This window comes from Peromyscus leucopus, chromosome 7 (assembly GCF_004664715.2).
Source record: "Peromyscus leucopus breed LL Stock chromosome 7, UCI_PerLeu_2.1, whole genome shotgun sequence".
Taxonomy (NCBI): domain Eukaryota; kingdom Metazoa; phylum Chordata; class Mammalia; order Rodentia; family Cricetidae; genus Peromyscus; species Peromyscus leucopus.
This window is the reverse complement of record NC_051069.1, coordinates 18,667,898-18,684,658: the sequence shown is the minus strand read 5'-3', so window position 1 is coordinate 18,684,658 and position 16,761 is coordinate 18,667,898. Positions and strand designations below refer to the sequence as shown.

At 40.2% G+C, this 16,761-nt stretch overlaps 1 protein-coding gene across 4 annotated transcripts in view; it reads right to left on the bottom strand.

The window, feature by feature from the left end:
• Positions 1-8,323: 8,323 nt before the first annotated feature.
• Positions 8,324-16,761, bottom strand: part of Dmxl2 (Dmx like 2) — a 123,945-nt gene continuing 115,507 nt past the window's right edge. For all 4 annotated transcript variants that reach the window (XM_028864975.1, XM_028864977.1, XM_028864976.1 and 1 more), the window contains 7 exons: positions 16,372-16,432; positions 16,142-16,269; positions 15,565-15,642; positions 12,786-12,877; positions 12,090-12,142; positions 10,605-10,822; positions 8,324-9,615 (listed from right to left, as the gene is read on the bottom strand). In XM_028864975.1, coding sequence (XP_028720808.1) covers positions 9,406-9,615; positions 10,605-10,822; positions 12,090-12,142; positions 12,786-12,877; positions 15,565-15,642; positions 16,142-16,269; positions 16,372-16,432 — 840 coding nt within the window. In that variant the 3' untranslated portion in view covers positions 8,324-9,405. The remainder of the gene's footprint in view (positions 9,616-10,604; positions 10,823-12,089; positions 12,143-12,785; positions 12,878-15,564; positions 15,643-16,141; positions 16,270-16,371; positions 16,433-16,761) is intronic.

Sequence of the window (16,761 nt, the reverse complement as noted above, 5' to 3'; positions counted from 1 at the left end):
TTCCCTTATTATTACTTAGTAGTATTACTGAGAATTGATACAATACTAACTGGACATATATCACAAGCAAAATAGTTTAGTTATTGAATTAGCTCACACAGTTTTGTTATCTGAACTATCAAATATCTTGTCTTTTTTGTTTGTTTGTTTTGTTTTTCGAGACAGGGTTTCTCTGTGTAGTTTTTGTTGCCTGTCCTGGATCTCGCTCTGTAGACCAGGCTGGCCTCAAACTCACAGAGATCCACCTGGCTCTGCCTCCCAAGTGCTGGGATTAAAGGGGTGTGCCACCACTGCCCGGCATTCGTCTATTTTTTGGTTGTTTGTTTTTAACAGGGTATTTGTTTACCCAGGGGTCAAGTGATCTTGCTGTGTCAGCCTCCTGAGTGCTGGCACCACAGACACAGTGACTCTTTGTCTCTCTTAACTGTGGGTGAGGAACCATGCACTCGCTATTAGAGAGGCTCAGACTGAGCTTTTTACATGCTTCTTTTCATTGTTGCTTCTTTTGCTATGGTATACAGTAGGATTAGAACGAGTGAGGCTGACTGAGGCCTAATGACAGTTTGTCTTTACAGAAGAAGACCTAAGATTTTGTTTTCTTGCAAACAGTACTTCATTCTATATCACTCAACACACACACACATGTGCACATACACAAATGCACACACACACACATGCACGCACATGCACACACACAGGTGTTTCAGGCTCACTGCTGAAATAGGAAGCACGGCCTTGTGTTTTAAGTCACGATATTATTTTAATCATCCCCACTGTCACTTAATGCCAGAGTTGTTCTAAAAGCACTTTGCATCTCTCTGTATGAAATCAAATAATTCTTGAATTCTTCTCAAATCTAAAGTGGATACCATTCCTCTAGAAACCATACCTTCCAGCTTTGGAGCTAGGCCAGATACATCAAAGCATTTTCTTTTAACCGATATAGAGTCCAACTAATGTACAGGTGCCTCTGGCCTCAAGCATCATGTGGCAGAGGTGATGGGACAGGGGAAGTATTCCAGGCTGGATGCTTCTGGTCTTGGGTTCCTTCAAAGTCTCTTTACCAAAAGGTGAAATGTCAAATGAGAAAGCACAGTTCTTGAAAAGTCAGCCATAGTCTTCCAGCCATACCAAGTACACTTGACCTTTGCCTAGCTGGTGTGAAGCTCCCTGAAGGAGTGAGGGACAGAGTTCTTCCATTCTCACAGCGCCATGTCTTGTTTCTTACACAGTTCCCATCTGTAACCACAGATTCCAAATGACCAGCAAATAACAATTGTAATTAGAAAAATAAAAGTATCCTGAACATAATCACATGTAGAAACAAATGTATTGTTATTTCTCTCTCTCTCTCTCTCTCTCTCTCTCTCTCTCTCTCTCTCTCTCTCTCTCTCTCTCTCTCTCCCTCTCTCTCTCTCCCTCTCTCTCCCTCTCTCTCAATATATATATATAGTAGAATTACACAGCTGTTGGTTACTACAATGGGACTGTCACTTGCTGCACTGTTACAGGTATCTTGTCATGCTGGTCACTGTTGTGGTTCTCAGGTGTCACAGCCCGGTGGGACTGACTTGCTTCCCTCCCTTTGCAGCTGGCTTAGTAGTTTCTGGTACCGTGGAAGTCACTGGGGAAGAGGCTTTCAGGTGAGGTGCAGCTCAGATCATCCAACTCCTGTGTCCTAAGTATATGGTGTCCTAAGCAGTCAGACTTGCCTTCAACCTCGGAAAAGCAACCAAGAGCAACAGTCTCTTATTTGGGAGTCGCTTGGACTACTTTGACAAACCATTCAAAGGAAGTTTCTCATGCCTGGTACTGGGGTTGGATCTTGTGGGAAAGACTGTCAAATGGCATGACTTCTTTTAAGCTCTGTGTGTGTAGATGCACACACATGCACACACACATATAACATATAATTTTACTTTAATATTCCTTGAGGCTTTACCAAACAACCTTGGAGTTATTTGTCCCTCCCCCACACCTTCTGTATGGACCACATCCCCAGTTGGAGACCTCTGCCCATTTTTCCATTTTCCGATTTGTATCACCAGTATCCTACTATTCCCCTCCCAACCCCCAACCGCCATCTATGATCCTTTTATACTTTCCTGGTTTCTGTGGCTACTCCATGTTATATATTCACATCTTAAGATTTGGAGCTAGGACCTGGAGATGAGCGAAAACAGGTGGTGTTTCTCTGAGTCTGGGTTACCTCACTAAATATAGTATTTTCTAGGTCCACCCATTCATGATTACATTTTTCTTTAGCACTGAATGGTATTCCATTGTATATATGTGCCACATTTTCATTACCCATTTATTTGTTGGAGGACATTTAGGCTGGTTCTATTTCCTAGCTATTGTGAATACAGCAGCATTGAACAATGCCGAGCAAGTTACCTGTGGAATAAGATGTTGAGTGCCTTGGGCATATGCAAACAAGTGGTGTTGCTGGGTCAAAAGACAGACGTCTTTTTTAATTTTTTGAGGATTCTCCACACTGACTTCCAGAGTGGCTGCACTGATTTTTATTCCCACTAATAGTGAACGAGAGTTGCTCTTTCCCACAACTTGGCAGAAACTGTCCCTGGTTTTGTTGATCTTGGCCATTCTGAGATGAAATCTCAAAAGCTGTTTTAAATGCTAAAACTGATGGACATTTTTGAGGTATTTCTTAGACATTTTTATTCTATCAAGAACTCTCTGTTTAGATCTCTAGCCCATTTGTTTCCTTGATTCTATTTTTTTTTTAGCTCTTTGTATATTCTGGATATTAATACTGTCAGATGTATAGCTAGAAAACAAATCTCTCCATCTGTAGGTCTCTTCACTTGTTTCCTCAGCTGTACAGCAGCTTTTTAGTTTTATGAGGTCCCACCTGTCAATTGTTAGCCCTAATTCTTGGGCAAATAAAGTCCAATTTATTAAGCCCTTTCCTACACCTAGATTGTGTAGGTGTCTTCTTCTAGCATTTTGGGTGTTTTGGGTTTAAAATTGGGGTCTCTGGTCAACTTGGAGATAATTTCTGCACAGGGTGGTAGGTGCAAGTTTAATTTCATTTTTCTGCATCTGGACATCCAGTTTCCCTAGTGCCAATTATTGAAGATGATGTTTTTTTTTTCTCTTGTGCATGTTTTTTGTCCGTTAAATATGAGATGGTTGTACTCATGTTTGGGCCTTCCATTTCAATCCATGGGTCTACATGTCTGTTTTGTGCCAGTACTATATTGTTTTTGTTTCTATAGCTCTATTAATGTATCTTGAACTCTGTAATGGCAATCCCTCCAGTATTCATTTTGTTCAAGATTGCTTTGGCTGTAAAGGATCTTTTCTGGTTCCATATAAATTTTAGGATTTTTTTTCTATTTCTATGAAGAATGTTATAGACATTTTTTATTAAGATTGCATTAAATCTGTAAATTGCTTTTGGTAGGATGGTTATTTTCACGGTATCATTTCTACTCTAGTGTTTATTTTCTCAATCTTCTTTAAGAGATTTAAAGTTTTCATTGTAGATCTTTTGCCTCCTTAGTGAGGCTTAATTCAAGATATTTTACTGTCTTTGATGCTGTTGTAAATGGGAATGTGTCCGTGACCTCTTTTTCAGTGTGCTTGTTGTTGGTGTATAGAAAGCTACTAAATTTTTTAAGTTGATCTTGTACCCTGCCATTTTGCTGAAAGTGTTTTGTTTCTAGTTTTCTGGTGGAACTTTTTGGGATCACTTATATGTATCATATTGTTTTCAAAAAATGTATTTATTGGTTTATGTATGTTGAAGCAACCCTGCACTTCAGGGATAAAGCCAACTTGATTGTGGTGATCTTGATGCACCTGTATTCTGTTTGCGATTTTCCCCCTCCTCTGTCTTTACCTAGTTTGGGTATTAGAATAAAACTAACAACAAATTGGGGATTGGTCCTTCTATTTATAGTTTTTGAATAATTTAAGAAGTACTGGTTGTAGTTCTTTGAAAATCAGGTAGAATTCTGTTGCAAATATGTTTGGGCCTGAGGGTTTTTTTGTTTGTTTGTTTGGTTGGTTGGTTTGGTTTAGTTTGGTTTGGTTTGTTTTAGACAAAAGGCTTTTTATTACTGTTTCAATCTCTTGTCTTATGGGTCTGTTTAGGTTGGTAATCTCAGTTTAACTTTGGTAATTTGGATGAGCCAACAAACTCAACCATGTATTTCCGGTTTTCCAGTTTACAGGTTTTTAAAGTTTTGCTGTTTCTTTGGAGTCCGCTTTACTGTTTCCCTGCTCATTTCTGATTCTGTTAGCTTTTTTTCCCTTTTGGTTAGGTGGACCAAAGGTCCATTATCTTGTTTTTCTTCTCAAAGAACCAGCTCTGCCACTTACTGATTCTTTGAAACTTTGTTTCAGTTTTATTAATTTGTACTTTGTTATTATTTGTTGCCCTCTATTGGGTTCCGGCTTGGTTTGTTCTTGTTTTTTCCAAATTCTTGAGTTGCATCTAAGTCATTTATTACTACTCTCTGATTTTTTTTAATGGTAGGTACTTAGAACTTCCCTCTTAGAAGTGTGTCCCAAAAGCTTTGTTGTATTGTGTTTTCATTTTCATTTGGCTCCAGAATATTTTTCTTTCCTGACTTCTTGGACCCATTCATGATTCAATAAAGGGTTAATATCCTTCTTAGTTTGATTTGCTGTTGACTTTAAATTTTATTGCATAATGGTTGGCTAGGATACATGGATTTCAATTTTACTGTATTTATTAAGGTTTGTGGTGGTATTGTGTTCCCCAAAATATTGTGCACCCTAATAAGTTTATCTGGGGTCAGAGGACAGCCACTAGATATAAAGGCTAGAAAATGGTGGCACTCACACCTTTAATCCTAGTATTCCAGAGGCAGAAATCCCTCTGGATCTCTGTGAGTTAAAAGCCACATTGGAAACGGTCAGGCATGGTGACACGCACCTTTAATCCCAGGGAGTGGTGGTAGAAAGCACAAAGATATATAAGGCGTGAGGACCAGAAACTAGGAGCTTTTGACTGGTTAAGCTTTTAGGCTTTCGAGCAACACAGTTCAGCTGAGATTCATTCTGGATGAGGACTCAGAGGCTTCCAGTCTGAAGAAACAGGACCAGCTAAGGAATTGGCAAGGTGAAATAGCTGTGACTTGTTCTGTATCTCTGATCTTCCAGCTTCACCCCAATAACTGGCCTCGGGTTTGATTTTATTAATAAGAACTTTTAAGATTCATGCTACAAAGGTTTGTTTTGTGTGCTGGCATTTGGTCTATTTTAGAGAAGTTTCTATGTACTGCTGAATATATATGTTAGTGTCTGGGTGGAATATTCTGCAGATGTGTTAGGTCTATTTGATATGTTACTTAAGTCTGAGGTTTCTGTATTTTTTTGTCCAGATGACCTATTAGAAAATGTGGAGTGTTTAAATAATGTACTATTACTGGATTTATGTTAATCTGTGTCTTTATCTCCATTAGTTGTTATGAAATTAGGTATACTGGAATTTGGTACACATATGCTTAGTGTTGGAATACTTTTTGATTAACTTGACTAGAATGAGGTGCCTTTGTCTCTCCTGATGCCTTTAGTTTGAAGTCTATTTTTGTCAGATACTAGGATGGCAATTCCAGCTTGCTTCTTGATTCCATCTGCTTGAAATAAAAATAACTTTTTCTGTTTTTTCCCTTTAAAGTGGCATGTGCCCGTCTTTAAAACTAAAGTGAGTTTCTTGTAGACAACAGACAGATGGAGTTTTCTTATTTTTCTTAATCCATCTAGATTATTTGGGGGTGGTAGTGGAGGGTCTCACTATGTAGCTCCAACTGGCCTGGAACTTGCTACATAGACCAGGCTGGTCTTGAACTCATAAAGATACATCTGCCTCTGTGTCCTGAGTGCTGGGGAAGGGAGTGTGCCACCATGCCCAGTTAGCCTGTGTCTTTTAATTGAAGAGTTGAGGCCATTCACATTTGGAGTTACTATTGAAAGTTTTGTGTGTATTGTGGTCATTTTGTTACTATTTTGTAGTTTTGTGATTTGTATTTGATTTAATTGTTTTGTTTTTCTTTGTAAAGTTGCTTTGACTGAGTTTATTCCTCTTTTCAATTTAAAATATAGCTTCCATTACTCTGTTTAGCATTTTCATTGTTGGGTAGGAACCTTTTAGGCTGTTTGTATCATTGAAAGTTTTTATTTCTCCTTCAACTATGGCATATAGTTTTGCTAGGTAGTAGTCTAGGGTGGCAGTTGTGGTCTTTTAGAACTTGGAGCTCAGTGTTCCAAACTCTCCTGGCTTTCGGTTTCCATTGAGAAATTAGGTGTTGTTCTCTGGTGGGGTTTTCTTTCTATGTGACTTGTATTTTCTTTTGTAGCTTTCAACCTATTTTCCTTATTCTGTATATTTAAGTGTTTTAACTATGATTGCTATAGGATGTTTCTTTTTTGGTCTTGTCTAGTTAAGAGTTCTTTGTGTTTCTTACTTAGATCTAGTCAATGACATTGACCTGGGATTCTTTCTCCTCATCTATACTTGTAATTCGAACGGTCTTGGGGTTATCTCCTATTTCTTGCATATTCCTTTCCTATGCTTAAATTTTTTAATATTTTTTGCTTACTTGATAAAGGTCCTGTGGTGGTTTGAATGAGAATGGCCCCCATGGGTTCATATGTTTGAGTAGCTGGACTCCAGCTGGTGGAAGTTTGGAAAGGGCTTGTTGGAGGTGTGTCACGTGGGCAGGTTTTGAGACTCCAAAAGCTTCCCACCACGCTCAGGGTGCTCTCTGCTTCTAGTCTGTGGACTGGCATGTGTGCTCTCCACTTGTGCTCCGGCAGCATGCCTGCATGCCTGCATGCCTGCACGCCTGCTGCCACTGTGGTAATGGGTTTCTATCCCTCTGCAACTCAAGTTCCAACCGAACACTTCTTAAGTACTCTTGGTCATGGTGCTTCATCCAGCACTAGAAGAGTGATGGAAACATTTGTTTTATCTTTGAGTCTTGATAGTCTATCTTCCGCCAGACTCATTCTACTTATAAGGCTTCCCCCAAGTCTTCTCATTGGGATATTGAGTTTTTTAATTCCATCTTCCTATTAAGTGCAGCTTTCAAATATTGAATTATATCTATCATTTCATTCAGTCACGTATTTGTTTTTTTCTTGAACATCACTCAGGTGTTTATTATTGTTCTTTTGGAGGTTCAGTCAAGTGTTTATTTATGTCTTCTTTCAATTTCTTGAATTCTTTGATAAGAGTTTCATTGGACCGGACATTCATCTAGGCAGTAGAGAACACTTCTTCAGGACTAGCAAGTTTGATGGAAGACATACTGTTTTTGTTTTTGTGATGTGACCTGGGAATGTGGACTTCTTTCTCTGCATATCTGATATGATAATCTGGGCTTCCTTCGATTTGGGGGCCAATGAAAGAGATGTGTGACCTAAGCTGGGCCAGGTAAAGCTGGTGGATGAGCTGTTTAATTGAACCTGGCTGGTAAATACAATATAGCTCTCAAACCATGGGTCTCGAGCTAGGGCTGAGGGTATTAGAGACGACAGTGTGCCAAGGAAATGACACAAGAGGGAAGGAGAGTTCACCGGGAAGAATGGCTCTCCAACAAAGCAGGTTGAAAGGCCACTAACCTGGAGCTAGTCCTGGGGGTGTGGAGACTGCCACAGGCAGGGGGGGAATGGAGACAGGAAAGAGGGATGGAAAAGGGAAGAAGTGACTTACCCAACAAGGGCAGCTCACAAACAAAGAGTAGGCTGCCAGGCCATGGACCTGGAGCTCGGCTGGTGGGTTTGCGGACAGTGGCAGGTCAGGGAAACAAAGCAAAGGGAAGAAGTGACTTCCCCAGCACAGGGCGTTCACAGACCATCCCTGTGTTCTGAAAGCTTATGATGGCTGATCTTGGCTCTCACTGTAACATACGTGGGAAGAACAACCTCAACTGAAGAACTGCCTCCATCAGAGTGGTATGTGGGCACGTCTTCAGGGCAGTTCTTGATTGCTAATACCAAGTCCTCTGGGCAGTGCCATCCCCAGACAAGGTTCAGTGAAGCAAGCATCTGCTCAGCTCTCAATCTCCATCTCACTAGAAGTGCGTCTTGTATACATGATGTTCCATAGATAATGTGTGAATGAATCAACAGCTTAAGGGCTTATAATTTCTCTAATAGTTAATCATTTTATTAAAATTAACTCTTAAAAACAGTGTCAAAGAATGCCAGACCAGTCTACTTAAATAGGCCAATTAAAATAAAACAGATAACATTTCTTTTACACATGTATTTCACAGCATGAGTACCACATTGCCATCAGAGAAAGGTGCTTTATACCATTATGTTTTACTATTTACCACGTAGGCATCAAACATTCTCATTACATGATGAGACAATTTGCTGGTAAACACTTAAACACATACAGACACTGGTTTCAATATTGCAACATACTTTTGGTCATAATGAAGGAAATACATCAAAATATGACATTGGCTAATATTTTACAAGCAAATAATATTTAACTCTGCATAGTTTATACAAGAGGCTGTGGCAATAAATAATATCACCAATCTCATCAACTGGCCACAAAAAGCCTAACATTCATTTAATTGAGATGAAATGGTCTACTGGTGTAGTTTCAACATAGCCTTAAATATGCCTTATTAACCTTAATTAAATACATGAAAAGAAAAAGTACTAAACTGGACTAAGAAGGTATGTTTTGCTTAACTACAAATACGCATGTCTAACATATTACATTCCTGACATAAAGGCAAATATTTTAATAGAAAAACTAGCAGTCCAAAAAATGTCAATGTGCAAATCGTGAGGAAAACATTGCATTTCAATTTGCACTCATTTGCAAGTTACAGTACTAGCTTGGTATAAACACGACCAGGAAAACTATTCAGCTGGAAGAATGAGACTGACTGGGCACAGCTCCACAGTTAACAAGTGCTTCTGGTGGTCTACAGTGTCTAACACCTCATGACTATCCTTCATTCAACAAAGGAGGCATGCTTCATCCATGATGAGAACAGGAAGAAAAACCCGAATCAGCAATGTTTTCTTCCTCAATTTGGTATAAAGGCCCTGTTCATTATTTTAACTTACTGTCAACTAACCTCAAGTGTTTCTGAATCAGCTTTGTTACATGATGTAAAGAATAGCTTCCCTTCATACAATACAAGGTTGATTTTTTTTTTTTTAATGTGTCAGTGTTATGACAAGGTACATGCACTCTACCAACCTGGGGAGGCAACGCTCAGGTAGAGTAAAGCCCAGCTTGCATCAGATTCAAATTCCACAGAGATTCTCTGATTATTTTCAAGGTGTTAACAGTGTCTTAGAAAGCAGAACTGGCTAATTCTTGCATTACCTCTTTTAATTGAGAGGTATATAAAAGTAAACCCCCAATCTTTCAAACTACAGAATGTCAAGAATTCTATTAGGGATGTTAAAAGCACTAGGCAGAACCCTGGTTTTCAGTGTGCCATCTGCACCACAGGAAAACAGTCGATTGTCCTGGCTGATGTCAATCTGCATGACTCCAGCTCCAATGTTCCGGAATATGGACTGCTTAGCATGTTCATTCTTAAATGAATGAATTAGGCCATGACCTGTCAATCTCCACACCTAATTTAAAAAGAAAATAAAAATGGTCAGTCATTAAAATGAGAGACCCAAAGTAAAAATATGGCCCTCACTTCTGTTCCTTGGCCTAACTAATTCCAAAGTCCAATTTCCTGCTGACTGCTGCTTTCCTAACAGTCGGTATAAACACTACCAGGAAAAATATTCAGCTGGAAAAAATGAGAATGACTATCACTCACAAAAAGCACAGCCTATCCTTAGACTTACTGCTTTTTCTTCCAAATTTCTCTTTTCACATTCTGTTATAGTTTTACATTTCATACACACACATACATATATACATATATCTCACCAATTCAACCAAATATTTAATCTAATAAAATGTTTCCATGTGAAGCTAGGTCTAGTGCAAAATGAAAGTAATATGGTACTACCTCACTTATCTGGAGACATTCCCTCAGTTATGAGTACCAAGGACAGAGATAGAGAAAAGGAAGAAAATCCCAAGGTACCAAATAAATTTTGTCAAATGTATCCATGTGTTAATTAAACCCACCCACTAGGGGCTAGTGGTAGACCTTGTTAGTGAGTGTTTGCCTAGCATCATGAAGTTCTGAGCTCAAATCTTCATCATTAGAAAACAAAAAAACCTCAAACATTTTACTCAAAACAAGTCCCTTTTATTACTATTTTGTGATGCTAGGGATGGAACCCAGAACCTTGCACATGTAAGCAGGTATTCTACCACTGAGTTGCACCCCAGCCCCTTCCAGATTCACAGCAATAATAACCTGAGAGTCCAGTGAATTTGATTATTAGCTGGATTTCCAAAGAAGAATGCTTTAGAAAGAGCCATACAGAAGTAAATTAGGGCTAGGTGGGGCTGGCATGTCAAGGGCATCCAGTACTCGACAAGGCTTTACTTCAATGCCTCCATTTCAGACTACAGGGGTCGTGTTTTCTCTTTCCTAGCAGTCTGGACAACAGAAAAAGATTAGCATAGTTCATTCCCACCTCCTGTGCTTACTTACTTTTATATTGCCTTCGGCAGAACCTGTAGTAAAGTACTCCTCACAGGGGTCCAGAGCTAAAGCTTTAATAGCTGAGTCATGTGCCTGGAAGGTGTGCATTAGCTGTCTCTGTCTAATGTCAAAGATGCAGATGTAACCTTTCCTGCCTCCCGAGATCAGAAGCTGTTGTTTGGGGGCATACTGGAGTACCGTGGCACCGTGGTCATGACATGTGAAACCTGGAAAGAGAAAAACACCAGGAGACTTTCCCCAAACAACATCCAGCTTTTGGTTCTGATGTTTAAACCCACATTTAAATATACAGGAGTTAATAGTGCACTTTTTCCATTCCAAGTGTTATGACTTGTTTAGAAAGTGTCTCCCAACAGGTTCATGTGTTGAGGATTTGTCCCCAGATACCAGGGGCAGGAATCCAAGCACTAAGAGATGACAGCCACGGGGGCCCTGGCTTTAGCTCTTGAGTCTACAGGGGAAGGTTCCTAATTTGACAGCATTACTGGGACACTGGAGGGTGGGCCTGGCTACAGGAATACATCACTGGAGGCAGGTTTCCTTTGGACCATATTTTCGCTCTGCTTCCTGTCTACCTGGAGGAGTGAGGGGGGCTGCCTCATCACGTTCTCTGCTGTGATGTTTTACCTCCTCACAGGCCAGCAGACCATGAAGAGAGGCCTCTGGGACCCTTAACCACAACCAACTCTTCTTCCTTTAGTTGTTTCTGTCAGATATTCTGCACAGCCACAGAAGGACAATCAGGAAAACTAAAGAACATCCATCTTTTAAGTCATGGAATTCCTGAAACCCTAAAATTATACTCATCAGATCAACATGAAACATGAACAGAAAAAACGTGTTTAAAACCAAGTCCCAAAATCTGTGCCTCATACAAAGTATGGAGAAGCATCATCTATGGGACTAGCACACTGACTCTCACTAATGTGCACCGCACGCACATTAATTTCAAGTGTTTCTAAGAGCATGGAGAAGCAGAAGGGGAACCCATCCTCAGTGGTGCGCTCACTCGCCTCATCACCACCCAGCAGCACGGACCCACAGGATGCTGTCCTCATCCAAAGATCCCTGTGACTAAGAACTCTCAACCTCATGCACCTGAGTACTTCAGTCACGAGCTAAGGAATCTGGACAAGTGTCTCCAGATGTTTCTGCTCATGGCACCACTAGGTGGTAGCAGCACTCATGGAAGGAAGGGAGGTAACTCCTTGAAGAGGATCCCAATTCTTCTCCCTTCTACTTCCTGGAGGTGGCAGGGAGAGCATCCGCCTCCACCTCAGGTTCCTCCGTGAGTACTTCTCACCAGACTCCAAGGACAATCAAGCAGGGGCTGAACCTGTTAGCCGAAATAAACCTCTTCTTTCTATACACAGTCCTCCACGTCAACCCACGAGCAAACACTGGGTTCATGAAGTAAAGTCAAACCTCGAGAGCATTCCTTCATAATGTGTCAAAAATCACATCTTAACTCACCGTGAATGAGGCTGTTTCCAGGTGATATTAATGTGTCCCAGAGGCATACATTTCTTTTAAAGAAATAACAAAGTACATCAGAAACAATTCATCTAAAACCATTAATAAGGACAAATTTTGTCAAGAAAAATATTTGTGTTTGAGATTTCCAACTAGAGTGAAGGTGGTCTCTCTTCTAAGAGTTTATCCTTTCCCAAACTAGGATCAGCTTGTTTCCTAAGGTGATGATGTCCCTGTCATCACACTCCCAGCCCACCTCTTTCTGTTACTCTGCTGCAGAACAGGGAAATGACTTCCTCAGTAGAAGGGTACTTTCTATATCCCCGGGGCAGTAATCACTTCAAGGGAATGGGCACTATTCATAGCATGCAGCTAATGAAAACAGTGTGAGGGGGAAATGCAAAGAATCATGACTATAGCATGCCAAATACTTGTTACTTCTAAAGAACTTTATAAACAGAGCTTTGAAAAGACTAAATCACTTCAGCATAGAAATAATAAATGTTACTATAGACTACATTAGGAGAAATTTTTGTTTTGTTTCCTTCTGATAAGGAAAGCCATTGTAAGGATTGTAAAACATTTAAAAAAAATTCCTTGGATTAAAAAAAAAACCTACTAAAAGAAATCCTTACTTTCTAGGAAAAATAGCTTATGCCTAAAATTTTATTCTTTTCTTTGTTTCTGTCAACCTACCTATTGTCATTGGACTGTCCAGATGTTGCAACTAGACTTGAAGAGGTGATAAATGCAAAGTCACTTGTGGCCTTACTGTGGCACTGCCAACTCTAGGGAACAAAACAGAACCAATGTTATCTAAAAATCCAGTAGCAACTGAAAGAATACAAATACTGTCCCACCAACGGCATGCTAGACTCAGAGTGAGATTATGTATTTTTAAATTTTACTTTTCATTTTTGTTGACTTTGATACAGGTTCTTGATAGGATCTCAAGTTGCTTCAAACTCATGATCCTCAACTTCCCAAGTGATGGACCACCATATCCAACAACAGTGTTTTAAACTCCATCTGGATGGGGGAAGAGTGCTGCAGGTCCACACTGTGGGGTGGCCTGAGAGCCAGTCTCCTCCAGACTAAACAGCCTAACTCACTCTTCTTTAGAACGCAGACGTGCACTGTGTGCTTAGTACTCAGAACCTGCAGGCCACGGTGCACCTAGAGGCCAAACTACCAGCTTTCCCTTCTTCCTAAGTAGAAGATAAGGCACAGCACTTTACAGAATTTCTAATGTGCACAAAGAACAAAGAAGTCAATATGAATTAGGTGTGACTGCCTCTCCCCATTTCTAATCCTCCCATTTCTTTTAGGTTAGTATTTATTTTTTGAGACTATAAAGTATTAAAAGTTGTAATGATTTGACCTCACAAATAAATTTTTTTCCTATTGGAGGAAGCATTATGTTTGTAATCATGTTCCTAATTCTCAGGACAAATTGCAAGAGTAAAATAGTTTAAAATTATCTTTCATGTTAGAAAGTCTTAAACTATTTGAGAATTTAGTGAAATTAAAAAATAAATCTACGTAAGTCTCTGAAACTTCTAAGCTCTTTTCTTTCCTTTTTATTTTTTGGTTTTTTTGTTTGTTTGTTTGTTTGTTTTTTGAGACAGGGCTTCTCTGCATAACAATCCTGGCTGTTCTGGAACTTGCTTTGTAGACCAGGCTGGCCTTGAATTCACAGAGATCCACAAGCCTCTGTCTCCCAAGTGCTGGGATCAAAGGTGTGAGCCACCACACCTGACAACTTCTAAGCTCTTAAATAAAATACTTTACCATAAAGATTCAGTCTAGAATTTTAAAAAAGTGATAGCAAGAGGATAGAGATATTTGCAAATTACTTTGATAATATCCAATAATTTAAAACTTAGAACTAGTTGGTAGATACACTGAATTAAAGGTTATATTCTTTAGTCAGGCACAGCAGCTTCTGTATACCTTTAATCCCAGCACTCAGGAGGCAGAATCAGACAGATCTCTGAGTTTGAGGCCAGGCTGTCAACAGAGCACGTTCCAAGACAGCCAACAGCTACATAGAAAGACCCTGTCTCAAAAAACCAATTCAGCCGGGCGGTGGTGGTGCACATCTTTAATCCCAGTACTCAGAAGGTAGAGGCAGGCGGATCTTTGTGAGTTTGAGGCCAGCCTGGTCTATGGAGCAAGACCCAGGAAAGGCGCAAAGCTACACAGAAAAACCCTGTCTAGAAAAAAAAATCATAGTTTTTGGATTATAAGAAAAAAACAGGGCACTACAGTATATGCACTAACAGACACAATGATGGGTGTCTATAGCATCAGCTAATTGGAAGGCTGAGGCAGGAAGATCATCATTTGAGCCTAAGATTCAAAGGTCAACCTGGGCTGCAAGACTCTACCCCAAACTAAACAGATGAACTTACTAAAGACATCTGATTAGATAAAGAGCACAGACAGTTTTAGTGCTGACAACTGTGAATATTTTGATAAACTAATAGTCTAAATCATAGTGAACAGTAACCTGAGGAGTAAACTCTACCTTGTCCATCTAACATAGGCTGTGCTGTAAGAGACGTAGTCAAGTTAACGTTGTAGTCTAGATACCAAAATCTACCTTTGCCACCTTTGTGCTCCCTATGTCCACCCAAGCTCTGCCAATCACAAACGCACTTTTTGAAGTAGTCCTGCACAAAGTCTAAAAGCCTAAAACTGCCCTAAAGACTCCTAAGAAGTTCCAGCAATGTGGGAAACTGTCCACCAAGCCAAGTATTCCTTTCCTGCTCTATCAGGTGATGAGAACAGAAATTTCAAAGTGAGGGCCCAAATGGAAGATGCTGGCCAGGGTATTTACAAATAAAGAGGACACCAGGGTAGGAACAAATATGGCTGGTCCTATAATAATTAATAAAAAGTAAATGAAATTATTCCAAAATAAATAAATAAACAGGACATCATTCTACACGAGCTGATCAGACTGAAGGCAAAACATGATTACTTGCATTTCTTAGAAGACATGGCAGTATGCAGGTATTTAACACAATATGGATAAATGTGTAAAGTACCCTTTTAGGACTAGAGTATAATCTGGTAAGAAGGAAAAATTCTGAAGGAAATTAGTGCTCAGAACCTATTTGAATCTTAATTATACTTAACAAAATCCTACAAGTAAAATTTAGTCATCATTAATAAAAACACTGTATTTTAAAAAGAACTGTTTCCAAAAAGGACAAAAGTACCATTAAAAAGGTATCCTGACTTGAGCTGTACACAGGGAAAATCCATGATTGCCCTTTAAGGTAAAAAGCAAAAGTTGTTTGCTGTTGTTTGGTAATTTCTGTCTAAACTGAGGCAAGATGGATAGCTCATGCTGGGCAGAACTGTTATTTTCCCCCAGAAGCACTACTGAGATCACCGTTAAAAGCAGACACTTCATCTGTAACACTATGTTCTCTGCATGCGCTCTGGGAACGTGAGCGGCACTTACCATGTAAGGTTTAGGATTCGATGCAGTTTGGTTGACTTGCCAGATACTCAGAAAACCCTCTCCATCTGCAACACCACACTGTAAGAACAGCATTAACATCAAACATAGACTCAGACTTACTGCCAGAGGGAAGATCAACCTAGAGATGGGAGACTTGTGGGACCCCACTTCACAGAGTGTCCTACGGCTGTGGTCCACTGTGCTTCCCACAGTCTGAGTACCCTGCCTTCCCCCTCCATCTTCTAAGTGTGCTCCACACCCACCCTACTGCCCTCCCCTAAGCCTCCGCAACACAGGGAGGGAGAAACTGGGTGTCACTAAGACTCCAGCAAGCTGGGGGATGCTAACAGCACATGGGGCAGAGGTAGTTTTCTTTCACGCAGGGCTGAAATGAATGACTGGATAAATGACTGCACTAAGTTTTGTGAATCTTTGTTTCTACTGTAAGAAAAAAGGTCACATAAACAGAATCCAATAAACTGACTGCTCAGTTCAACCCCAGGGTCATTAAAACTTTTGACAGAGTTTTAATCAGTATTTCATCCTCAGCATTCACCACTAACTCCCAGGAACGAACCTTGTTGCCTTGTGAGTTGAAATACAATCTAGTAACTCTTGCGTTGCCAGCTTGACGGAAACAGACAAGCTGCTGAGGTCGTGTCCATTCAAACATCCGGACACTGCCATCCTGGGCACCTGTGAGATCTAAACACAGAAGGTGGGGAGTAAGACACTCAAGACTTTCAATAATTCCCATTCAAATGAAAAAGTCACTCAAAACCCTTAGATGACAAATAAACTACTCACAGTACTGATGGACAGGGTGTGAAGTCATTCTCTTCACATTGTGGAGGTTCCTTTTCATGAGCTTTAAAAAGAGGAAAAGGGATTTACTCTGTACTTGGTCCAGAAGGGACGAGGAAGAACAAGCATCAGAGTGGTTCTCATGTCATTCAACCTCCTGAGAAACTAACTGAGATATACCCTGCTGAGGATTCTGGGACGTTTAACATACATTTGTGTGAACAGAAGCAATCACTTACAGGTCCTACAGCCCTGCCCTGTGAAGACGTTACAAACTGCTTCATCTAGGGACAAAGGGACTCTCTTCCAACTGCCCCCTCCCCAAGAACTAACAGATCTAGCTATGTAGCCCAGGCTAGCCTCAAATTGGCAATCTTCCCACCTCAGCCTTCT